This window comes from Heterocephalus glaber, unplaced genomic scaffold, assembly GCF_053883595.1.
Source record: "Heterocephalus glaber isolate CG9 unplaced genomic scaffold, H.glaber_assembly_v1.0 deba00001600, whole genome shotgun sequence".
Classification (NCBI taxonomy): domain Eukaryota; kingdom Metazoa; phylum Chordata; class Mammalia; order Rodentia; family Bathyergidae; genus Heterocephalus; species Heterocephalus glaber.
Genome location: NW_028258372.1, coordinates 36,579,540 through 36,604,841, shown reverse-complemented (window position 1 = coordinate 36,604,841; position 25,302 = coordinate 36,579,540). Strand labels below are relative to the sequence as shown.

The following is a 25,302-nucleotide window of genomic DNA, read 5'->3' as shown; positions in this document are numbered from 1 at the left end:
CTCCTTCTCTCATGCACGGAACTACAAGGCTCAGATTGTGTATAACACTTCGGGCATCCAGGGAAGGACAACAGACCGCTCTAGAGAATGTTCACAGAGGAGAAAGTATCTGCTCTTTACCACATTCTTTTGATTTCATTCCTAGTTAAGTACTTAATTACTTAGAACTTTTAGTACCCAACAAAATAAGGACAAAAGACTTTTAAAAATTATCAGGCTGGGCATATCAATATTTATTGAAATACTGAAAAAAACCCTCCATTTTGTTGAGAAATTCCTGGAAAGAACTGACATGACAATATGTTTTTCACTGATACAGTAAGAAAATGTCAATGTGTAACTGACTTCACACTCTAAACATTGCTTGATATGTAATATAAATATCCAGACATTACAGATTGTCTGTTAACAAACATAGACCAACTATCACAAACCAAGCTAAGCCAAAAACCTTTGTTTGAGTCTGCTTTTACTAATAAGTCCTGTGATTGATAAGGCAGTTGGCTAAGTCAATGTCTGATTACAAACTGGTTAATGATTCACATCAGAGAAATTCACTGGCCAGTTTTGGAAGGGGCATGGACAGCTGTAGCACTATCTTGCTTATCAGCCGCTGTCCTTGTTTTCACCAGCAGTGTGGGTGTGACTGTGTTATGAACCACTCTCGGGGTGTCAGCCACCTGCTGAACAACATACCAGTATTGTACATTTTTCAAGTTCAAATTCAGTGAGGAGTATTGTATGTTTAAAGTAAGGAAACACAGATTTTAAGAATCCACAGATTTGGCATTTCTTTGATGTTAAAGACCTTCCCAATAACTATTCTAATCTCCAAGTCGCCTCCCCATGCTACACACACGGCACGGAGCCCTTTCATTAGCCACTGACTGCACTGTTCCTCTCCACCTGCCGTTAGCCAGCTTGGTCCTCAACTAAGGGAAGCAATGCGGCTGCCATTCTCGTAATGCTTTGGATCTGAGCTCTGATCAGTGAGTTTTCATTGCCCTTTGAGCCATGAAGACAAAACAGGTGACCGAGACCCTGCACAAGTCGATGCCCAGCTTGGCTAGGGTGTACCCTTCATGTGGACGAGCTTCAGAGGTGATTAACAAAAATAATAAAATAATCTTCTTTGTACACACTGAAGTAATAACTCATATCTTTGGTATACAACTTACAATGCTTGAAAGGAAAACCAGGTAAGACTCCACCTTGTTAAATGTACTTGAACAGAGGAAGCTACGAGTCACATAATTTACAATCGATATTAAATAAGCTACAGTAAGAATTATAATTATGGAGCTTTACAGACATTTAATCAAGTGGATGATTTTAATTCATTAAGACCCTTCTATGTCCCTGAACTATGTTCCACTAACTTGAAGACATGCTACAGTAAACACATATATTTGGTTTCTTCAGTCTTGGCTATCTCTTCTGCAAAGGTGAAACCAAGGTACAATAAATTAGCATCATAATTGTCTACAGTTGAAACTATGATATACAATATAAATAAACTATTCAAAAGCCAGAAACATTTATGAAAAAAATGAAGGGGGGTAGACTTTTATTTTTTACAGTTTCTACAAGTGATTGTGCTGCCGATCATCTCAAAAAATTAAAGTCTAAATGAGATTCCTGTTTTTGATTTTAGTGTCTCACGACATACAATAACTAAGTACTGTTAAAAATAATTACCAATCAGAAAAATAACATTAAAGAAGTTACTGCTTTTGCTATTTTGCAATATCACAGTTCCCCCCACCCCTCCCAGGACCTAAAGAATGTAAACACTATATTTTTTTATTTGACTTTAAAGTATTAATACTTTATTTCGAACAAATGTTGATCCACATCTGCACAGCTACCTTTTAGAATCATGAAATAAGGCAAGACTTTCATATCTGTGGCATTTCGTGTTAATAATACTGACAGCGTTGTTCCGAGAGGTTTTTTTTTTGCAATTCTTTGTCCTCCAATATTTGTTCTGCAGCAGACTTTGGCCTATGACTTAGAAAGGTCAGTATCACTCTCTTCCTTTCCCTTTTGGGAAAGATTTGAATGACTTTGATATCTTTCCAGGCTACATGTAAAAAATCACTGTTTCTATCCCAAGTTTAGGAGGTTCTCATTTGCAACTAGAATGAACCCTGGGTCAGTCGGTTTATCAGCTCATCCTTTTCATTTTGCATAGCTTCACATGCTTCAATTTTTATGTTCAACTACTTAGAACTGTGACTATTTGACATCCCAGCAAAAGGTGTTTAATATCTTACTTTTAAATGAATACAAACTTTGACGATTAAAAAGACAGATCCTAGTAAGCCTTTTGGCCAGAAATTCTTATGAAATTCAACAATGCCAAAGCCACATTTCAGCAACAGTAGCAGAAATAAGATCTAACTTGCTTTAGTTATGGAGTATTTGCTTAAAAAATTTGTAGTCATATCCCTTAATATTAATTAATGCTTATATATGATAGAAGAGGGACACTGCCTTTTTTTTCCAATCATGAGCACGTGACAAATGAACCGGAACATTTAAAATGGCAAGCTGACGTATTTATAGACTGTTCTTTTCTTAATAGCTGTTTGCAGGTCTACAACACAGACATTCAGAATTCATGATATAGTGGAGCTACTACTGGGTGTGTCTGACCACAGGACCTTAGTACAGATTCCATGGTCACAGGGCAGAAGGTGCAGGGGGCCTTCGGAGGAAGAGGGAGGAGCAGTCACAGGTGCGGCTGATGCATTCTTGAGAACTGTTTTAGTTCAGCTTCACCATGGAGGAATTCTGTAAACGCAAACCCCACACTGAACAAGCCTAATTAATAACACAGATTAGTTTCTAAATTTCTTCACAGTGGAGATCAGCTTAAATATACAAGAATTGTTTTGTCCGTTTTTATTCTGACACAGTGTTGGAATCCGTCTGTGAGTTCAATCCACTCCATTACAATGTCTTTCGTATGAACCCTTTGGGGATGTGAAGCCTTTGATTCACAGTTTGCAATACAAATACCCTGATACATCATTTATTTGCTATTAAGTATTTGATTATTATGCTTTTTAAAATTCAATATCTTTAAACCAAGTTTTTATTTAGTGTTGCTTGGAGCAGTTCAGAGTATTTATTTTCTCTTCCTGTCCTTCTTCCCCTCCTCACCTCAACTCTTTTTGTTCTGAAAGCAGCGCTCCTAGGGTTGTAACTTACGCTCTTTTTGCATGCAACATTTCGATGAGAAGGTTATTATAGGGGACATCCCCATTCAGGTGCTTGTAGTAGAGGTATTCTTCAGCCTGCATGCTAATCGCCCGGATTTCCGGTAGTCGAAGTAGTAGCTGCCCAAACTTGTCTCCTTGCTGTGGGTAGTTGCAAAGTGTATAGTCTAGCAGGGCCGTGTTGACTTGTTCCTGGACACCTTCTACCAGCTGGAAGTTCTCGAGGTTTTTGACATCTGCATTTAAAAAACAAACACAGCAACAACACTTCAATGGCACTGAAATTCCTGTTTATAAAGGAGTGTGTTCAATTAGCGGGTACATTTTCCTCTTGACATAAAGCATACTTTATGTGCTGCTGAATATTCAGTAAGCCCAACGCACTGAGCTTCCTGGGAAAATGATCACAAAAGAGCTTTAGAAGAATGTCTTGTTGAAATTCTGCATATACCTCAAATCAATTAGACACCAATGGATTTTGAGCAAGGTCAACTCTTTTCATATCTTACAAAAGGAAAGGTTTGAGGATTCTTAAAGTAGAGGGATCATAATATATTGCCAGCAAATGAGTCCCTAGAGAAAGACCTATCTTAAACCAATATATTACACAATTCATATAATTCTGTATTAATTTTTCTGACCCAAGGTGAAATCTGTGTCCAGGGTATGATGTAGTTAATTCTAATAAAAAGTGACAGGGTTCTTGTTTCTGTTTGACATTTTCTAAATGATTCTGAAAGGCTTTGACTTGTCTAGCCTATGCTAATGAACCATCTGGTACACTCCAGTGACTGCCAACGGAATAGTTGCTACTGGGAACTCTCTAAAATATATATCTTGGTGACTAATGATCTTTACCAAATGAAAGCCTTGTCCTTTAGGCAGAATACAAGCCAGGATGGTTGGTGCCCTTTAACCTGAATATGCTTTCTAAAATCTGATTTTTTTTTTCTTTTTTCTTCTGGTCCTGAGTTACTTATAAGGAGAAGCAGAAAGCAGGCAATTCTTTCTGCCTAACTCCTGGTGATCATCCAATTGTTTTAAGACATCTGCCCCAGAGGTGATCATAAATTATGAATAAGAGAGAAACACAGAATCAAAAAGACAGACTGACATACAAATGCACACACAGACAATGGGCAAGAAAAAATGAGCTGTTGGAATTTCTCTCTGGAGTTTATTTATGGTAACTGTGCACTTTGATACAACATGTACATAGAAGCCTCTGGGAAAAATGCACAGATGTGTGTACATGTTTATATAAACCTCTGGACGAAAGCAAACAGATGCAGATGGCCCCACGTTTTATTTTCTAATTGGGCAAAAATAAATAAGAAAGATTCTGAAAACAACATAATACTACCAGTGAAAGGTTACATGCATTAAATAAAGTTAATGGCTACCATTGTAACTCATATGCAATATTTCGGGCACCTTATACTGTTGAACTGGATGTGTGTATCCAAATGGATCTGCAATAAGTTTGTCTTACATTTGTTGGTGAAATGTGTTCAAGATGATCTCAGTGTTTGCATTTGGGCCACACATTGCATTAAATATTCTTCTTCTTTCTACCCCCAAATCACTGACCCAAATTCAGAACAACAAATTTATAGGGAAATAGATATGGAGTGTGAGAGTTGGATATCACATCTATCTCAAAGTGAGATGCGAGACACAGAAATATCTGATTACTTATTAATGACTTCCACAGACAAATGCTATACTACTATGAACTCTCCATCTTCTTGTGGCAGTTGAATTGGCAGCCAAGTCATGTCCATTTGACATTTTCTATATGTAGCACTTTGTATTTAAGAAAGCATTTTCCATCTCCTACATATGAAATACTTAAAAATGGTTTTAAATTACTTAAAAAAATTATAAATATGAGGCCGGGTGTGGTGGTGCATGCCTATAATCCCAGCACCTAGGAGGCTGAGACAGGAGGATCACCATGAGTTTGAGGTCAGCCCCTGAACTACATCACAAGACTGTCTCAAAAAAAAGTTTTTATAAATATGGATGTGGGTCTACAGTTACACTTGTTTCAAAATTATAAGATATAAACATTCATATGTTCAATATGTTGTACCTCAGTACAAAAGAAAAACCTATGTGAGTGCTGTTGCATTGATTTAAACATAACTATAAAAAATTTGAAAGTATTATTTTATACTACAGTGAAAGGGTTTCACAAGAAGAAAAACTAACAATAGTCATAGAGATTAATAGGAGGATGTAGGAATTCGGACAGTAAAAAGTGTAGAGTCAATGAAGAGTAGCTTTTTAAGAAAGTTGTTTTTGAGCCTTTTTTAGGATAAATATATTCTTTGAGAACCAAATTTAACACTCTGAGATGTTATGGCACTTTATTAAGAACCCTACCAATAAGCATAAAACGATGGCTAGATAAACCATTAAGTTCTGTCTTATTCACATACTATTTATTTTAGAATAATCATTAAAGTCTCTGATTAACATTTGTGGATAATTTGAGTATGACCCACACCAGCACCTTTCTCCCAAAAGTTTAAAAACACACACAATATTCCTGTTGACAGGAAAATATGCAGGTTTCTCATACTTGGGCGAAATATCATGTTTCCCTTTAAAGATCATCAGAGCTGAATTCACTCAATTAAATTAATTATTGCATGAGTTTATCACTAAATAGAACAAAGCTTTTGTTGCTAACTGCTCCCCCCAAATATTTACTTGTTGGGTGTCTATTTTGTTTCTGTGCCTATACAGCTGACAAGGATCCTGATATTTAAGCTACAAGGATAAAAAAGGAAAAGAGGAGGAGACAGGGAAAGCAACATAGAAGAGGAGGAACTTTTGGTTGATAGATGCATCTGGTGGCAAGTAGTTGCTGGGTCATTGCTCTCTTGTCTACTTCTCTACTGTGACAGTGAATTCCGTGGGAGTTAGCTCTATGCATTGGTAAAGGCATCCCAAGAAATACACCATTACTGTCGACTCCTTATTGCTGGTGTTTGTCCAAAGATCAATATACCCTTCATTGTGAAATGTTCTTTTCAATTCTTATAAGCCAATCTTTCTTTTTCTAAATAGAAAATGATTTTCAAACAAATAATATGTACAATAGATGTCTTCCTGAAATAAAAGATTTTAAAGGTATTTTCTTTAAAGATGCTGTAGAGTTAAAGAATCCTAGAGCAAATCTGGCTGTGATCCAAATAATGGAGTCTCAACTCACATGTTTTGCAGATGAGGATGCTTCCCTGGTGTGTACTGCTTGGGGAAGGATGTCTGTATTCTTGTCGGGACTGGAATTTGTCCCTGGGACACCAAGTCGCTTGAATCTCTGGGTCTCACCAAAAACCTTGGTTTCACAGCCTAAATACTAGTTCACAGACAGAGCTCAGAAGGCCCTGAGAGGAATGGAGAAGCGCTAAATGCAGGTGACAGCCTCTTCAAAGACTAGGGATTTTCTTTTAGGTGGTTTACATTTGTTTCCTTTTGAGGAAGAGTCTAGAAATCTGAGCATATTCTCATAACATGCCAGGAATTAATTTTTATGTAAATTGAAACTCTGTCATGAACATTTGAAGATGAAAGCAATTTAAATAGAAATTTAAAGTCTTCACCATTTTTCCCGGAATGGCTTTCCTCCAAAGCAAGGTCTACGCTAAGTAAGGAATGATAGGCAGTTGTTATATTTGAAAGCTCTCTTGTATTTGTCAAGAGATCCACGCACTCCTTTGAAAAGCAGGTTGGCATCATTTTAACACAATTGGAAAAACTAGTTAATGAGTTCTAGTATTACAAATTCTAGGCTGGAAATTGTATGTAAACAGACAGCGGCATCACCCATCCTTTCTCTACCGCCTTTAAATTCTGACGACTGGCAAGAGCATTTTGTGCTTTCCCTCTAAGTATCAGTCTCTTATCATCTATTCTACTTTATTCACTCAGGGACTAATTACCAACTTTTTATATGAAACAACATTACGATAAGCTCACAGTGGGGTGCTCAGACCTTTTCCGTCCTTATTGGAAAGTAAACCCTTAGGTCTTCTTGAATATATTAGTGCTCAGGCCTCTCGTTCCTGCACAGCATTCAGGCTCTCTCTGAAGATGGAGATTTTTATCTGTGCTTCCCTGCTCACTGATGCAGCCCCAGCCTTTCCTGTTGCACACACGGCTTCAGAGATGGGTCCTCAGCCGAGCAGGAGCAGGAGCAGGAGCAGGAGGGCTGGGGGTGCCATGCATGGCCTTTTGCTGTGCACGGGCTGGGGTGGGAGATCCTACATAGTCTTTTAAAAGGCACAAAGGTGGGGAAAAGGGGTTCTCCTTTACACCTCTTTTCCTCAGGGTTTGGCGAGGACCACAGTCTACAGATTGCCATAACCTGTCCCCCAAAAGCCTTTTGACACGAAAAGGAGACAAGAAATGAATTTCTTGTAAGGAATTAATTTTAAAAACCATTTTTTTGCAGGGATCAACATGAATTAATTTGTATAAATTTTGCAAGAATTTTTGGAGGTCGGAGAGCAACATGCTAGTTCTTCTCCTATGAACAAAGTTCACTTAAAGGAAAGTCTGAGCTGTTTGGGGTTTGGGGTGGGAGCTTATGTTTGCTGTTGAAGTTTAGGATGAGATTCTATCCCTAGTTTCCAGTAAATTATGAACCTGAAGATTTCTAATTCACTTTTATAAATCCTTAGTAATTAACATAGGTACGCAACAGATACTATTGTCTACCTATTAACCCCAGAGCTATTTTTTCCAATTAGAACATACAATTGAGTGCCTTCATATACAAATTAGTAACAAGAAAATGCAGTGTTTGGCAGGGGCTGTACACACACACACACACGTGTACATAAAGCATACGAGCTTTTATATGCATAGAAATAACAAACTCAGATAACTTACAAAGCACTCTAGCATGCTTTATTACCTCACACCATCATGTATACACAATGCAAGATGCATCACTCATTCAGGGCTCTGAGCCCTGGGCCAGATGTTCAAGACATGGAATAAAAGTCTCTGTGTGAAATGGCTTCATTAATGTGATACAGACAAGCAGTGGGTGCCTTGGGGCCACTCGGGATGAGCACCTAACTCAGGGCCCAAGGGACAAGAAGGGTTCCTGGGGGAGCTGATGCCTAAGGAATTTTAAAAGGTGAACAGGAATGAGCCAAGCAACAAATGGAAGAAAATGAGTCCTGGCAGATGATGGTTTCCTACATACAAAGCTCCAGAGCAGAAGTGGAGGGAGAGGTCCTTAGGACCATGTTAAGCAGTGCAACCTTTGTGAAGGGGAGCAGGTGGGTCAGACAAGGATGAACCACAAGGTATAAGACTCTGTGACAGGCGTTGTGCATCATGTTAGCTTGGATTTTGTTCTGAAAGTAATGGAGAAGCATTGAAGGGCTTTCGGGAAGAAGGAAATGGTTAGCTCTCTCATTTAGAAAGAGTACTGTACTGAAAAGTGTGAATAAGGGATTGATGTGTACACTGGGAATGAGGAAAGAGTAAGTCTATGAAGGAGAACAGACAGGAGGCCATTACAAGAATACATGTGAGAAACATGGCAGCCACAAGGGCAGAGATGAATTTGAAAAGCATCAAGAATTGCTGACCATGGGTTAATAAAGTAGGAAAGAGAAAGCCAATCCTGGATGATTTCTAGGCATGTATTAAAGAAGGAAGGCAGTGGCTGACACTAAGGCACATTGGAGGAGCTTAGGTATTGCCAATTTGAGTTCAAGGAGCCCACAAGATGTTGGGAGATATTTAGGAAAGGGCCAGGAATAAAGGTCTAGACCTCAGCAGAGAAGCCTGGGCTGGTGGCCTAGATTTGGAACTCATCAGAGGACAGGTGATAGGTGAAACCAAGCAGTCTGTGTGAATGTGTAGAAGATAACAAGTCAAGGGGTGGGATTTTGGCGGAAGGCTTCTTTTAAAGGATTCCACGTAGAGAAGGTGTTACACACATTACAAAATTAAGACTCAAAGAGATTAAATGGCTTTTCCAAGATCTCAAACTTAGTAAGTCCTAGAGAATGAAGGAAAAAAATATTTATCAAGCACCAATCAATGCACTGTTGTTTTTTTTTCCAAATGAGAAAACTAAGGTGTAGCTGGCATCTCAACGCTAGTAAAAAGCAGATCATGAATTTATAAACAGTCCTCTCCCCAAAGCCACTTCAATCCCCCACCATAGGACTTCTCTCAGGTAGGGCTGGGACCAGCAAACCTGATGGCTCATGACTTTGAACTCCTAAAGCTCCCGCCCCCTGCCACAGCCTGCAAGTTTTTGTCACTTGTTGGAGGTGGAGAATAGGACACGCTGCTTAATCACATAGTTCAGTTTCTAAACTGCCTCATTTTATTGTGAATGAATAATCTTCAGAGGCTTGGAATGAAATAATATTACCAGTATTGACATGCCGTATGACCCATTCCTTGATGTTGATGATTGTAGAGGAAATTTAACATCTCAAATGCCACATACCATTATGCACAGCGGTCACAGCTGAGACTGTGTGCAGCCTAGTGTCAAAGGGTGTGCTTGTGGTGAGTTCTCTGAACGATGCCCATGCCAGCCCTACCCATTTGGACAGTATAGGTGGGAAGGTTCCTCTATCTTTGCTCTTTTTATATGCAGGGTTTAGAATAAGGGGTCTTGCTAATCAAGGAAGTCAGAAATCCTGATCTTCTGGTACAACATCAAAGTTAGAAGAAAGCAAGTGCAGTGGTGAGCTGGCCTGGTCTTGGCACGCAACCCCTGAGTCTGTTTCTCCATCTGCAGAATGGGGGAAATAACTCACCTATGTTTTAGAACCACTTAAAAGTAAAATGACACTAACAATGAGCAAACTTTAAAAAAAAATGTAAAGGTATTATATTCTCACAAGGCATTCTTCTTATAACTGCTCAGGTAGAATTTGGAGATTGTGTTTGCTTCTAGTACACAGACGGATTTTCTCCATCTCATGGACAACACAGAATCAACACAGTGAGCTTTCCCAAAATTTGAAATTCATGGACAGTAGAGGAAATATTTGTAAGCATATCCCACTTCCAATCAAAAAGGCTATCTGAGAAAACACAAGCAAATCTTACCTTTCAGTCAAACACTTCCCATTAATAAATTAAACACCTGTTAATTCTGGAGTGCAGGCCACATGGCACACACACATTCTACATGATGTGCTACTGATCCCGTGCCTAGCACGGTGCTCTGAAAGCAGGGCTTGAGAACCATGCTGCGTGGAGAAGAATGTCACCAGCTGGGGTTCCTGACCTTTTGACAGTCTTGTGATCAAGAGACAGCAGCGTTCCCAGCAGGAAGGAATATTCCTTAGTATTCCTCTCGATTTCCTGTCATAGTTTTGTCTCTGTGAGATCACTGACAGGTCACTACTGTGGGACTTGGGGTTCTGCACCTATGAATAGCAAGGGTTGAACTTCAAGGCCCTATTGTCACCCACAGCCTAATGTTCTGTTCTGTACAACAGGGAATGAAGTTTTGGGAAGAAGACAGTGGATTCTCGTCGTTGGCCAACAACTCCAGGCACTGTTCTCCATGCATTTCATGTGTCCACCACTTGCTTTTCATGTAACCCTCTGCATAACCCTTCAATTCTCCATGAGCGACCTGAATTACAAAATATTTCAAACACTATCTAGTACACAGCTATGATTTAACACAATGCACCATTCAAAAATGCCAACTGAAACTCAGCATGGTGGTGCACACCTGTAATCCCACTACTCTGGGAGGCTGAGGCAGGAGGATTGCAAATTCTAACCCAGCCTAGGCAACTTAGTGAAACTCCATTGTGAAAAACAAAAATTAATTTTAAAAGAGCTGGGATGTAGCTCAGTGTAAAGGTCCCGAGTTCAATCCCCAGTACCACAAAAAGAAGAAAGAAATATGGCAATTGAACTCATTTCCATAAAGGGAGTTCCCTTTTACAGAGATTCATGTAGCTTTTGTGTATGTGAAGTCAAAGCTCGCCAGGTTTCTAATGTATCTCGTGTGTGCTATGCCATGTCAGACAGCTTTGCTGTGATAGAGAATACCACACTGAATACAAATGGCATCACTTCAGTGCTCAGAGCAAAGCAATATTTCACACATCTACACACCTTACTAAAACCGATTCCCTACACACTCACCCTGAACACATCTCTGCCACTCCCACTCCTGCCTAGACACACAGGTCTTTCTTGCTGGTTCTTCAATTTACCGAGCTTGTTTCTGCCTCAGGACCTTTCCACCTGCTGCCTTTCACTCTGTCTGGTTCCTTCCCTGTGTGTGAGGCCCACTTCTGCTCTGCATTCCTAAAGTCATCCCCTGTGGAGAAGACTTTGCTGACCGGCCTTCCTAAAGAAGTTCTGTGTTCCTCCCAAACAACTCTCCGGGCCTTTGCTTAAAATCTTTCTTGAAAAACACATGTAGTCTATTGAAGAAATATATACACTCCTATTTAGTGTAGCACTATTTACAATAGCCAAAGAGTGGAAGAAATCCAAGCGTCCATCAATGGATAGAAAAATGGGAGGGAGGGAAGGGGGGGGAGTTTATTCAGCTTTAAGAAAAAACAACACAGGAGGCGGAGGCAAGAGGATCATGAACTGAAGCCAAATCTGGGCAACATAGCAAGACACTGTCTAAAAATAAAAAATAAAGAAAAAGGGCTGGGGATGTAGCTCAGTGTGAAGGCTCTGGCTTCATTTTGTGCTACTGGAAAAAAAAGAACAGAAAAAGATTAAAAGGAAAATTCTGGCAGATGCTGCCTGGATGACATTATGTTCAGTAAAATAAGCTAGAAACCAAGAGACAAACATTAGTACTCAACTTACATGAGTGGCTAGAGCTGTCCGATTCATAGACACAGCAAGTAGAATGGGGGTTGGAACTGTTGACTAAAAACTTTAGTTCCGAAAGATGAAAAGTGATTGGAGATCAGCTGTGTAACAGTGTAATGAACTGAACACCAGTGAGCTGTATATTTTTTAACAATGTTTACACTGAAAATGCACATGGATGTTTATAAAAGTTTTGTTCATAATTATCTGAACTTGGGAGCAATTAAGATGTCCTTTACTAGGGTAGGCAAATGAATAAATAAATTTTGGTACACTCAGACAAGAAATATTTAATTCCAAAAAGAAATGAGCTATTAAGCCATGAAAAAACATTAAGGAACCCTCCCCCCTCTCTTTCCTCTAGAGATTGAACCCAGGGCCTCCTTCACATGACCTACAATCCTCAGTCCACCATTTTATTTGGAGAAATGATGTCACTAAGTTGCTAAATTGCCCATGTTGGGCTCAGACCTGGTATCCTCCTTCCTCAGCCTCCCAGAGTGCTGGGATTACAGGTGTGTAGCCCTATGCCTGGCCATGTGGTGGAACTTTGAATGAGTATTATGAAGTGAAAGAAGCTAATTTAAAAATGCTACCTACTGTACAATTCCACTTACATGACATTCTGGAAAAGTCTAAACTACAGAGACAGAAAAAAGATTGGTGTTTTCCAGGGTAGGGAGCAAGATGAATGAGTAGGTGGAGCACAGGGCATTTCCAGGACAGTGAAATGACTCTATCATGGTGGATCCATGTTACTATATATTTGTCCAAGCCCACAGAAGACAGAACCCCAGGCTTGAGCCCCAGTGTGAACAATGTGTCAAGGTAGTTTCATGAACGTAACATGCGCCACTCCAGTGTGTGTTGCTGTTGATGGCAGGGGCCCTGTGTGTGTGTGTGTGTGTGTGTGTGTGTGTGTGTGTGTGTATAAATATGGAAAGTCTACACTTCTGCTCAACTTTGCTATGAACCCAAAGTGCTCTAAAAAATAAACCTGAAAAACAAACCAAAAAATAAGGTCGCCACATAATAATATTTAAAATCTACAGAAAGATGATGCACTTTATGCATATTTTAGCATAATTAAATGTTATTTAGAGCTGAGACTATGGCTCAGTGGTAGAGGCCTTGCCTAGCATATACAAGGTGTGATTAAAAAAATATACTGAATGTTTAAAACTTTTTAAAAATTTATTTCCGTAAAGGACACATTGCCGTTAACCCTCCTCAAAATACTCCCCTTTTCTTTGCAAGCACTTATGCTATTGTTCTGGCCACTTTCTGGAGCAGTTCTGAAATTCTTCTTCTTCGGTGACTGTAATTATTCTCTCGTGGCTGCCTTGATGCCCTGAACTGACTCAAAACATTTACCTTTCATGGGCATTTTGACTTTGGGGAAGAGCCAGAAGTTGCACAGTGACACATCTGGTGAAGAAGGTGGACAGAGACAACTGTAATGCTTTCATGAGCTGCCTTTCTGCTGGATGCCTCTCAGCAGCAACATTCACTGTAGTTTTTATCACACCTTGTAGACACTCACAAAACAGGACTTGTAGAACTGCTTCAGAAAGTGGCAAGAACAACGGGATAAGTGTCTTCAAAGCAAGGGGAAGTATTTAGAGGGAGACTAAGGGCAATGTGTCTTTTACTGAAATAATTTTTTAAAAATTAAACATTTACCTATATCTCAGTCACACCTTGTGTGAGAACCAGTTCACAAAAAAATTTAAAATATAGTGTATATGTAAGTTTTAAAACATAATGTAACGATTACGTGTGGATCTACTACTCATCTGAAAAGGTTAAACACCACCAGCCCCTCAGACACCTGTGTGTTCCTCCCACAAATGGATTCCTGGTGCCCTAGAGGTAACTAAGATCCAGAAGTCAGTATTTACTTTGCTCTGTCCTTAAACTAAACATTCTTAATATTGCGCTTTGACTGCCCTTACATTAGACATGTGTTTGTCAAATGTTTTAATTTGTCCACCACCCTACTAGATTGGAAACTCTGAAGGCAGACTTGGCCTCATCTGCTGCTGAGGCCCCTGCACCTGGCCAGCACTCAGCAAACAGAAGATCCTCAATAAATGTCAGTAAACTTCAATTAAATGTTCTGTTTTTCCATTTTCTTTATTTTTGCTTTTGACGTGCTATTATTCTCCCATATCAAATTCATGACAGAATTTATTTTTGTTTCATGTAGAGTTGTTTCATAATAGCAAGCAAAAAGTACAAACTCAATTATGTATTGTGTTTTCTTGGGAAACATTCGAACAGGAATCTTGGCCGGGTGCTTAGACTGTAGTGGCAAGCTTGCTGTTCTTCATGAATCCTTTGGACTTGTCTGTGTGCAGAATATTCTGCTCTCCCCTTTTCAATGCCTTCCCCGGTGCACTTCCTGACCTTGTGATATACTGGATATCGCTACTTAGATGGCACGAGAGCATCTCAAATACACAAGGTCTAAACCTCAGCGCAATCTCTCCATGCTCCAAACCCGCTCCTTCTGTTTATCCTGTACCAATGACTGATCAGTATCCATCCAAATTACCCAATATCTACCTAGGAGCTCAAGCCACAGCCCTAAAATCATTGACGACTCCTCTCTTCTCTTCCAATCCAATCATCACTGAGCCCCTCAAAATCTGCTTTCTAATCAGGTCTTGAATGCATCCTTTACTCCCCATCACCACCACCTTCACTCGCCTTTATCACTGCAGCAAGCTCTTGATTGTTCGTAATTCTTCCAGTGTGGCCCCTCCGATACATTTTCCTTGCTGCAGCTGGAGTAGTATCTTTAAATGCGAGTCTGATCGTGTCCTCTGGTGCCCTCTGCTTAAAATGCCTCAGCGGTGCTGTATTGCTCCTGGGTTATGGATCCCAGATATTCACCCGGCATTTACCTCTCCAGTCTTATTTCACTGGACTCACCAAGTTCTGTCAGTTCCCTGTGCGTTCATCCCGGGTGTTGGCACATGCACATGACGCATCCTCGTTCCTTTTTCATCCCCCTCCCCTTTCCTCCAACCCCCTGCCCTCCACCTCTTGGTCGTCTTCCCTTTTGCAGAAGATCGAGCTCCCTGTTTCCTATTATCTATCTTTTATTCTACTCTTTAATTTATTTATATTGTGGGTTTCTCATATAAGAGAAATCATGTCATATTTAAGATCATGTGTCTGATCTGGCTCGCTTTACCATTTTGTTCTCAAGGTGCATCCATTTGCCTACACAGGTCTTAAGTTTATCCATCTTCACTGCAGAACAGTACTCCACTGTGCATAAACACATTTCCTTTATCCATTCATTCACCTGGTGACGGATTATATAGGCCCTTTACAAGATTTAGATATTTTGACTTGTGCTGCTACATGCATGTATCACTGTAGTATGTTTTTACCTCTTTTGGGAAGATACATAGAAAGGAACTAGGTGGTCAAATGGATTTCCATCTTTCCCTTTTAAGGAATCTCCATAATGATTTCCATAGTGGTTGAACTAGTTTTCATTCCCACCAACAATATAGAAGTCCTCCCCCCTGCTTGGGTCATCGATTTTTTTATGAGCGCTTTACATAGTCTAGATATTAATCTTCTGTCTGAGGTGTCGCTGGCACATTTTCCCCCCATTCTGTAGATTGCCTCTTCATTCTGTTGATTGCTTCCTTCACTGTGCAGCTTTTAAATTAGGTGTGATCCCATTTGTTGATTCTTGGTACTATTTCTTGTGCCACTAGGGCTCTGTTTAGAAAGTCTTTGCCTATATCTTCAAGAGTTTCCTTTTTTTTTTGTACTGGGGACCAAACTCGGGTCCTTGCGCTTGCGCAGCAGGCAGCAAAACCACTGAGCTAAATCCCCGGCCATGAGTTTCCATTTTTAACATTTGGATCTTGGATCTATTTTAATTTTATTTTAGGTCACGGTGAGATGTATGGTTCTACATTCAATTTTTGGCATGTGGACAGTTTTCCCAGCACCATTTATTAAAGAGGCTCTCTTTCCTCCAACACATGATTTTGGCTTCTCTGTCGAAGATGAGACTGAAAGTGCCTCAGGTTGTTTCTGCATCCCCTGCTCTGTCCCACTGATCCATGTCTGTTTATGCACTGGTGCCATGCTGTTTTTATCACTGTAATTTTGTAATATAACTTGAAATCTGGGATTGTGATGCCTCCTGCTTTGCTCATTGCCCAGGATTGCTTTTGATATTCTGGGTTTCTTCTGGTTCTGTATAAAATTTAGGATTATTTTCTCTACTTCTGTGAGGAACACTATTGATATTTTGATTGGGATTACATTAAATCTGTATATCAGTTTTGGAAGTGTGGCCATTTTCATGATATTGGTTCTATCTATTGAGGAATAGTGGATATTTTTGCCATTTTCTGTTGTCCTCAACCACCTCTTTTTCAAACTACTGCAGAGTTCATTGTAGAGTCTTTCATTTTTTGGTTAGGTTCATTTTTAAGTATTTAATTTTTCTTGATGCTACTGAGAATAGTATTTTTTCCTGATTTTCTTTCTCAGTGATTTAATTATTGATATATAGGAGTGCTATTGTTTTTTTGTGTGCTGATTTTGTATTGTGCTACATTACTGGACTTGGTTATTTGTAGGAGTCTTTTGGTATAATTTATGGTCTTCTGAGAATAATGACAATTTGATGTCTGCTTTTCCTATATGTATTCCTTTTATTTCTTTCTCTTGCCCAATTGCTCTGGCTAATGTTTCAAGCATTACATTGAACATGAGTGGCGATAATGAACATCCCTGTCTTGTTCTTGATTTTAGAGGGATAGCTTTCAGCTTTCCCCGTGTAATATGATGTGGGGAGTGGGTTTTGGAGTTGGGTAATGCCAGCTCCCAGGAATGACTTCAGGAGTACTCCTTCCTTTCAATGTCATTAAAGAATTTCAGCAGTATTGGCATTAGATCTTCCCTAAAGTTCCTGTAGAATTCAGCAGTGAAACCATCAGATCCTGAGGTTTTCTTAGTCGGTAGGTTTTTCATTATTGCTTCAATTTCATTGGCTGTTATTGGATTATATGGGGTTTTTGTATCTTCTTGGCTCAGTTTTTTTTTTTTTTCCAGACTGGGTCTTGCTCTGTAATTCAGGCTGGCCTTGAACTCATTTGGCCTCAAACTTGCAGCAATTCTCCTACATCAGCCTCTTGAGTGCTAGGATTACAAGCATGCACCATCCACACCTGGCTTGGCTCAGTTTTGGTAACTCATACATATCTAGGAATCTATCTACTTCTGGATTCTCCAATTTATTGGAGCTCAGGCTTTCAAAGTAGTTGTGTACTTATGAATCTATACTTATGATCTAGATTTTTGAGGTCTCTATTGCAATTTTGCCTTTTTCATTCTTAATTGTATTGACTTGGATCTTTTTCCTCTCTTCCTTGCTCTCTCTCTTTCTTTTCCTTTCCTTTCCTTTCTTTTCTTTTCTTTTTTCCTGTAAGATTGGCTTGGCTAAAAGTTCAGATATTCTGTTCATTCTTTTGAAGAACCAGCTCATTGATTCTTTGCATTTTTTGGTCACAATTTCAGAATTATCTGCTCTGATCTTTGTAATTTCCTTGTACTAGCTTTGGATTGTTCTTGTCTTTATAGGAATTTGAGGTGCATCATTAGGTTATTTGTGCTTGCTCTGTTTTTGTAGTGTGGGCATTCACAGCTACAAATTTCCTTCATAGGGAGGCTTTCAGTGTGTCTCATTCATTCTAGTTTATTGTACTAGCATTATTGTTTGATTCTAGGAGCTGTCTTATCTCTTCCTTGATTTCTTCTGTGCCCATTGATTATTGATTATATTCATATGTTTGTATTATTTCTGTGGATTCTTCTGCCAATGATGTGCAGTTTCATTGCATGATAATATGCAAGGGGGTAGTCTCTTCTTTTGAATACTTAAGCTTGCTTTATGGGTTAGTATGTGATCTATTTTGGAGAAAGTTCCATGAGCTGCTGAGAATTTGTGTTCTGCTGTTGGGTAGAACACTCTATAGATATATATTAAGTTCATTTCTTCTAAAGTTTGGGGCAAATCTAATGTTTTTTGTTCATTTTTAATCTAGTTGGTCTATTTTTTTGACAGTGGGTTATTGATGTCCCCCACTATAACTATAAGATGATGTTAACTGATCTTTTATGTCCAGTAGTGTTTGCTTTATGTGGTTGGGCATGTCAATGTTTGGTGCATATATTTTATAAAATTGCTACCTTTTCCTGTTAAATTGGCCCCTTTACTAATATGTAGTAACCTTTTTTGCCTCTTTTGATCAGTTTTTGCATGAAGTCCACATTATCTAAGACTATGATAGCTGCTCTTACTTGTTTTCGGGTTCCCATTGCATGGAATAGTTTTCCATCTTTTGACTTTTAGTCTATGAATTTCTTTTTTGATTAAATGTGTTTCTTGTATGCAGCATATTGTTGGGCTTTGTTTTTTGATTCATTCTCTCAATCTGTGTCTTTTGATTGGGAAATTGAGACCATTCATATTGACAGTCATTACTGAAAGATATTGACCGATTTCTGTCATTGTCTTATTTTTCAATGCTGATTGCTCCTTTTTTTACTCTTCTGCTTAATTACTTGCTCTGGTGATGTATTCATTCTATTAGACTTTATGGCATTGTGGGCTTCACTGTTCTTAGGATATCCTTGAGAATATTCTGAAATGCAAGTTTGATGATCATGACATTTTTAAGGTGCTCTTTGTCATGGAAAAATACCTTATTTCTCCATCAATTTTGAAAGCTAGTTCTGTGGGATATATCAGTCTGGGTTGGAAGGTATTTTAGGGCTTGAAACTTCACTCTAAGCTCTCCTGTCATTTAAGGTTTGTGTTTAGAAGTCTGGTGTAATTCTACTGGGTTTGCCTTTACAAGTGATTTGTTGCTTTTCTCTAAAAGCTTTTAAGATTCCGTCCTTGTGCTTGACTTCTAGGATTTTTTGTTGTTGTTGTTGTACTGGTGATCAAACTCAGGACCTTGCACTTGCAAGGCAGGTGGTGGAACCACTGAGCTAAATCTCTGATCCTACTTCTAGGATTTTGACTATGATGTTTTGTAGAGAAATTCTTTTCTGATCATGGCTACTTAGAATTCTATATGCCTCACTTATCTGTAGGTAAAATTCTTTCCTAATATTTGGAATGTTGTGTACCATTATTTCTGTAAACAGGTCTTTATGTCATTTGTGCTTATCTACTGACTTTTCACTAATTCCAGTTAATCTTAGATTTTTCTTTGTACTATCTAGCAACTGTTGGATACATTTTTCATGTTCCCTTTTTACTTTTAAAGTATCCCGAATATATGGTCACCTGCATCAGCCCTTTTAGATCTGACCCTCTGTCCTCACACTGGTGACTTCTGCAGCCCATACTTTCAATACAGCCTTTTTATCTCCTGGATTTATCTTTCCATGGATTCCAATTCTTTGCTAAACTGGCCATTCATGTTTTGTATCATTTTGTTTAGTTCAGCTAGCTTTTTATTAGTGTCTTTGGTAAACTAACTGATCATTTTGTTTAACTGTATATCTAGTTATATCTTCTGAGCTTGTTGAGACCCATATTGACCTATTTTTTTAATCTCCTGTTCTGTCATTTCAAATAATTCACCTGTATAGCTTTGATTTCCTCACCATTAATGCCCTATGGCACAGCTTTGGTAACACTGGAGGTTTATCAAGGCATTTTGTTGCCTTATCTTCTCATGTTTGTTTCCTTGTTTTTTTTTTTTTCTTTCCTTCTTATGGGTGAATTATAATGGAAAGATTTATTACAGTATGGAGATCTCTTTTCAGTGATGCACTCTGGGTATATCATCCCAAGATTTAACCACCACTGTTAAATTGGGGGAGAGTGTGCAGTGTAATTGAACCAGCACCCAGTTCTCCAGAAATGGAGTGCAGTATTGTTAATGTCACAAAGACAATACAGATACTGCCATACAGAGAAACAACTATATAATGGTAATAGCAACAAAATCAGCAACAATAATAGAGTCAAAGATGAATTGGATATTGGCATACCATAAGAAGCAATAATGTACCACTCAATCACAGAAAAGAGATCTATAATTATAGTATAAAAACAAAGACAAATCTTATATTTGTATATGTAAATATCTACTACATGCGACCAACTATACTTTCACTAATAACAGAAAAGAATTATGCAGTACTACATAGAGTGAACTAAATATCTAAAGATTAATAAAGTTTAATGATTATATTAGTAAAGATAGAGTGGAGTGGGGATCAGGATAATGAAAGTAGTAAAATATGAAAAATAAAGAAAGATGAGAATGAGGAGAGAAAAAAAGTGAGGTAAAGGATCCTGTTAAGGAATAAATGATATTAATAAAATTAGATAAAAGTAACAGAAAACAACAAAGAAAAAAGGAAAAGCAGGGAGAAAAATAAAGAAAAAAAGGAAAATTAAGAAAGCAAAAAAAAGACCCCAAAGTCCAAAGGAAAAAAAATCCAAAACAATTCCCCTGTGTTTTTGAATGAGCGATTTCCTTCCAGGGTCTACACAGTCTTGGGGTCTAGCAGATGTGGGGGAGGGGTGGTCACTGCTAAGACTTATTTTGTTTCCACACTCATGTTTTTATGTGTAAATGCTGGATCCTTCCCTGTCTTTCCTGCTGGGAGTGATCTGTCAATGGTGTCCACCCTGTAGCTATAGTTACTCAGGTAACTCCCAATTTCAATGTACCTCTCTGCACCCAAGGTCATGGTTTTTTCTGCCTAGCTTTATGGCCTGTAGGTTTGTGAGGTTCCCCCCTCCATCCCCATCCAGAGACCCCTCTGTCCATATACCTCAGACTGTGGCAACTGCTCCAGCTGAGCGGTATCTTTGCTCATGTTGGTTAATGGGAAAGCAAAGAGACCACTGAATTCTGTGCTGATGTAGGCAGTGAGGAGGACGGGGCGGGGGGGCGGGGTCAAACTGTCTGCTGGACTTGATGCCAGCACTTTCAGAGCTAGCTCTCTTCGAGCCAACACGTCCTGCCTAGCTTCTTACCATGAAGGACAGGGGCCCCTGTGTCCCTCCTGGCTGAGCTTAAACTTCTCAGGGGGTCTCTGTCAAGCCCCCACAACCTCTTTACAACTTCTCTGATGACCATCTCCACCCGGTCACTATGGCAGGGCAATACCAGAAACCCTGGAGTATAACTGTTCTGCAGTTGCTCTACAACTCAGTCCCAAACAATTAACCTCTTCCCCAAGTAGTTCCTGATTAAACACTGTCAAATGTGGCAGGTCCTGCCATGGGCTTCCTCCTTAACTCCAGGCTGCCTGTGGTAAGAGTTACTTTGAGAGTAAAACGCCACACTGTGTTTTGCAGTTTATGATAGTTGTATGCTTCTCTGGGGCCAGCACCGTCAGCCTGGCCCACTGTCTTTCCCTGGAGCTGCTGTCCCTATCTGGGTTTACCCTGCATCCACAGACACGGGTCACCCTCCCCAGGAGTTGGGGTGAGCCTTCCAGGCCGCCTCATTCCTTTCTCTGCACTGTCCTCTGTCTCTCCGGCTTCTCTGAAATTTCCAGTCCTCCTGTCAGCTCGCTCCCAGTTCCTGGAGATTCACTTCTTTCCCTCTCTTCACCAGGTTGTTGTCTTCCAGAAGAACTGCCTCCAGCTCCCTGAAAGGCTGCACCATTCTGCCATCTTGGTCCCTCTACTTGACTTAACTGTGGGGACAGTGCTATGTCTGCCTTGCTCATTGTGGCCTTCCCCAGGCCGGGCTTGGAGCCTGAAAAAAGTGGGAAACCTTTTTGCCTTTGTCAGAAAAAAGAACATGTTTCCACATTTATGTCATATACCAGCTTTCCCTCTTGCTTATGTTCAGAAGATCTTCCAAATACATCTTTCTTATCCAAGCTTTCCTTGATTCTTCAGTCTCTTGTATATTCTGCCTGTCTCCCCCTGCAAGACTTCATTCTCCCAGAAGGCAGAGGGCTCTGTCTGAGGTTTCTTAGTTCCCATACAACACAGTGTAGCACCCTACATATACAAGATACCCAATGGAGGTGTTACAGAGCTTGCTGATTTGCATTAAGCTCCCATTAATATAAAGCATATACAAAATTTGACAGAAATACATCAGAAGCTAGACACAGCGGCTCATATCTATAGTCCCAGCACTCTGGGAAGCTGGGTCAAGAGATCCAAAGTTCAAGCCCAGCCTGGGTACCTCAGCGACTTAGCAAGACCTCGTCTCAAAATTTAGAAAAAAAAGAAAAAGGGGTGGTAGGGCTGGGGCTGTAGCTCAGTGTGAAGGCCTTGGGTTCAATCCCCAGAACCACTCAAAACAAAGTACACTGGGCACTTTCTGTGTGCCAGGCACCTAATCCTTACATTCTTAACCAGTTTTTAAAGTGCATTACCTTATTAAATTCAAAATCAATTTCAAATATAATAATAGAACCCAACTCCTATAATTATCTCAGGAAAAGTATAATTTGAGCCAAACTTATAAGAACTGAGTTCAATGAATAAAAGGAAATGCTCTTTATTTGTTTGGTATTATAAAATGGTAATCTAAATATTTTTCCCAGAAAACCTATTTTGGCCCTGTGTTTTGTGTTAGGGATCATCACATCACCGATAGAGCATTTCCTTTCATATATCTATGCTCAAATTTGCGGTTTATTTTCCAGAATTCTTAGGGATAAAAATGATACATTAAAGGAGTTTTAAGGCCATGAAATAGATCATATCTTGAATCAATCTCTACAGAACTGATGAGAGTGAAAACTGCATTAACATGCATGGAAAATAAGAGAAAAACAAAGTCTCTGGTTCAGAATCAATCAAATACTCCAGGCAGGAAACAGAATTTAAAGGAGCATAGGATTCAACATGTTCCCGGTTGTCCCTAAACTTCAAATACATTTGTGTGCATAAAGCCAAATACACACAGTGCTTGACAAAATAAGTAGCATGCAGCACTTCCAGTGCAAGTCTCAGAATTACAGCTGCCCTGCAGGTCCTGGGATGCAGTCCTTATCCTTTTATAAAGACCATCTGTCCCCACAGAGTAGGAAACAGCCACATTTATAAAAAGAGGCCCTTGGTCAGGGAAAAGTCTCCCTCCTTCTTGGAGTCACGTCCTGAAATCGTTTTTGAGCCCTAAGTTTGCATTTGATTTTCATTCAGGAACTTTTGTGGTTTTTTGCAAAGTTTTCTTATTTTCCTAGAATAAGATATGAGGTCGGGTTTGTTCAGGTGGTGAGGCAAGACCATGAATAAACCAACGTTATCATATGAAAGAGAATTAAACAGGCAGATCCAAGTGGGGATATATTAAGCCAAATTTAAGCTCCAGTTGTTGGGTTTAGCTGGTACTAGATGTCTGGTTTGCCTCGGGATAAATTCAGCTTTCCAGCTAATCGAATGAGGAAAACTGCCTCAGGTATGATAAAATTTACAAGACAGCGCTGTGGAACAGTTCTTGTTAAAAAATATTAGCTTTAAGGCATTCTTATCATCTTTGGGATGAAGATCGCATTTGCATTTAATTATTTGATTTCAAACTTTTATGAACTTGGATCAAATATTAGCTTAGCCAATTAAAATATTATTTTGTGTGCATGTGGCTTAGAGGCCAATTCAGTTCAACTTTCTCATCTTTGGTAGTGCTCTACAAACACTATGGACTTGCTGCGAGATTATTTCTAAGAGGGGAAAAGGGGAACATTTGAGACTATAACATACTGTACATTAGTAGACAAGGTGTTACTTTCAGAATAAATGGTTGGCTTGAGACATTTTTCTGCATGATAACAAATCTAGAATACAAAAGATGAGTCTTTTAGGTATTCCCACACAATCAATATTCCTTCATAATTCAGTATTTTACAGAAATCCTTTCCTTTTCAACTCATGTTAGTCTCCGGGCCATGGTGCAATTCAGATCGCCAGAAGCAACTCCCTGTTTCTTGCTTTGTTCCTTACCGAAAGCTGTTTAAAGCCCGCTGCGCTCTATCCTTTGGGTCTCGCATAGTAGCAATGGACATGGGGGAGAAAGAGGAGGATGTCGGGAAAGAGAGAAGCTTCCAGGAGACTAAAGAACAGCGGAACAGTCTTTTAAAAAAATCTTCTCAAGATGATAATGTTGAATAAAGGTATTCAAGGCCCTCTACAAAATAATTCCAAGCCCTTTTGCATCGCTTGTATGACTGTTGCCGCAGTGCCAGTAGTTGACCGAGCAGGAAACTTCATAACATGTTTTCTGGGCTTTCACCTCGGGAGGTTGGAACTACGTGGTGTCAGACAGATGCAGGTGTGGGCTCCGCCAGCCTCTGTCCCGACCTGGCCTCTAGCCCCCTGCGTAGGGGATCGGTGCAGGGAGGGGCCATCTCTGCAACCACAGGTTTCCCTGCTTCAGGTGGAGGGAAGGGGCTTCGGCGGGAAGCAGTGGGCCGTGGACGGCTGGGAACCGCTATCTCCTCAGGCCTCAGTTCTCACCCTGCTCCATTCCACAGAACCCGGACCCCAAGACCTTTGTAAGCCGACTTTACAAAATGTAGGCTCATTGTGAGTTACAATTTCTGTACTTTGAATTTTTGTCAAAATCTGTTCATCTATTCTATTTCACATTTTCCAACACTTCCGGCAAGTCTGGTATTATCCTTTCTAAGAGATACGCGGTGAACACATGATAGCATTACAAGCAGAACTAGGTATTTTACTGCTGTATCTGATGCTTTCCATCCTTTGAATGTATTTGTTAACTACATTACATTTGCCTTTATATTACTTTACATAACTGCATTTACCTTACCTACTGTGTTAACTACATTACTTTAGAGAAAGCTTTGGGTTGAGGTCACTAAAATTGCATTTCTTTGATTATATACACATTCAGCTTTTTGTTGCCAACTTGAAATGTTTTGAATTAGTGAAGTTTGTGTACTTCATATATTCTGTTTCTACTTATTCTAAAAAATAACACAGAACAAGCAGTAAAATTCTTGCAATTTTAAGCTCATATAAGAACTGTTATTATATACATGGATTCTAGATATCTGAGGTTTTTTTTTTTTGGTACCAGGGATCGAACTCGGGTCCTTATGCTTGTGCAGCAGGCAGCGAAACCACTGAGCTAAATCCCCGGCCCATGATGTTTTTTTTCTTATTTTGTAGAGTTAAAATAAAGCTGCTGTTTAAGAGCTAGATATACTTATTACTATT

At 39.5% G+C, this 25,302-nt stretch overlaps 1 protein-coding gene across 8 annotated transcripts in view; it reads right to left on the bottom strand.

Moving 5' to 3' along the window:
- Positions 1 to 467: 467 nt before the first annotated feature.
- The window catches only part of Nr5a2 (nuclear receptor subfamily 5 group A member 2), a 137,697-nt gene continuing 112,862 nt past the window's right edge, over positions 468 to 25,302 (bottom strand). For all 8 annotated transcript variants that reach the window (XM_004860118.4, XM_021240654.2, XM_004860119.4 and 5 more), the window contains one exon: positions 468 to 3,460. In XM_004860118.4, coding sequence (XP_004860175.2) covers positions 3,213 to 3,460 — 248 coding nt within the window. In that variant the 3' untranslated portion in view covers positions 468 to 3,212. The remainder of the gene's footprint in view (positions 3,461 to 25,302) is intronic.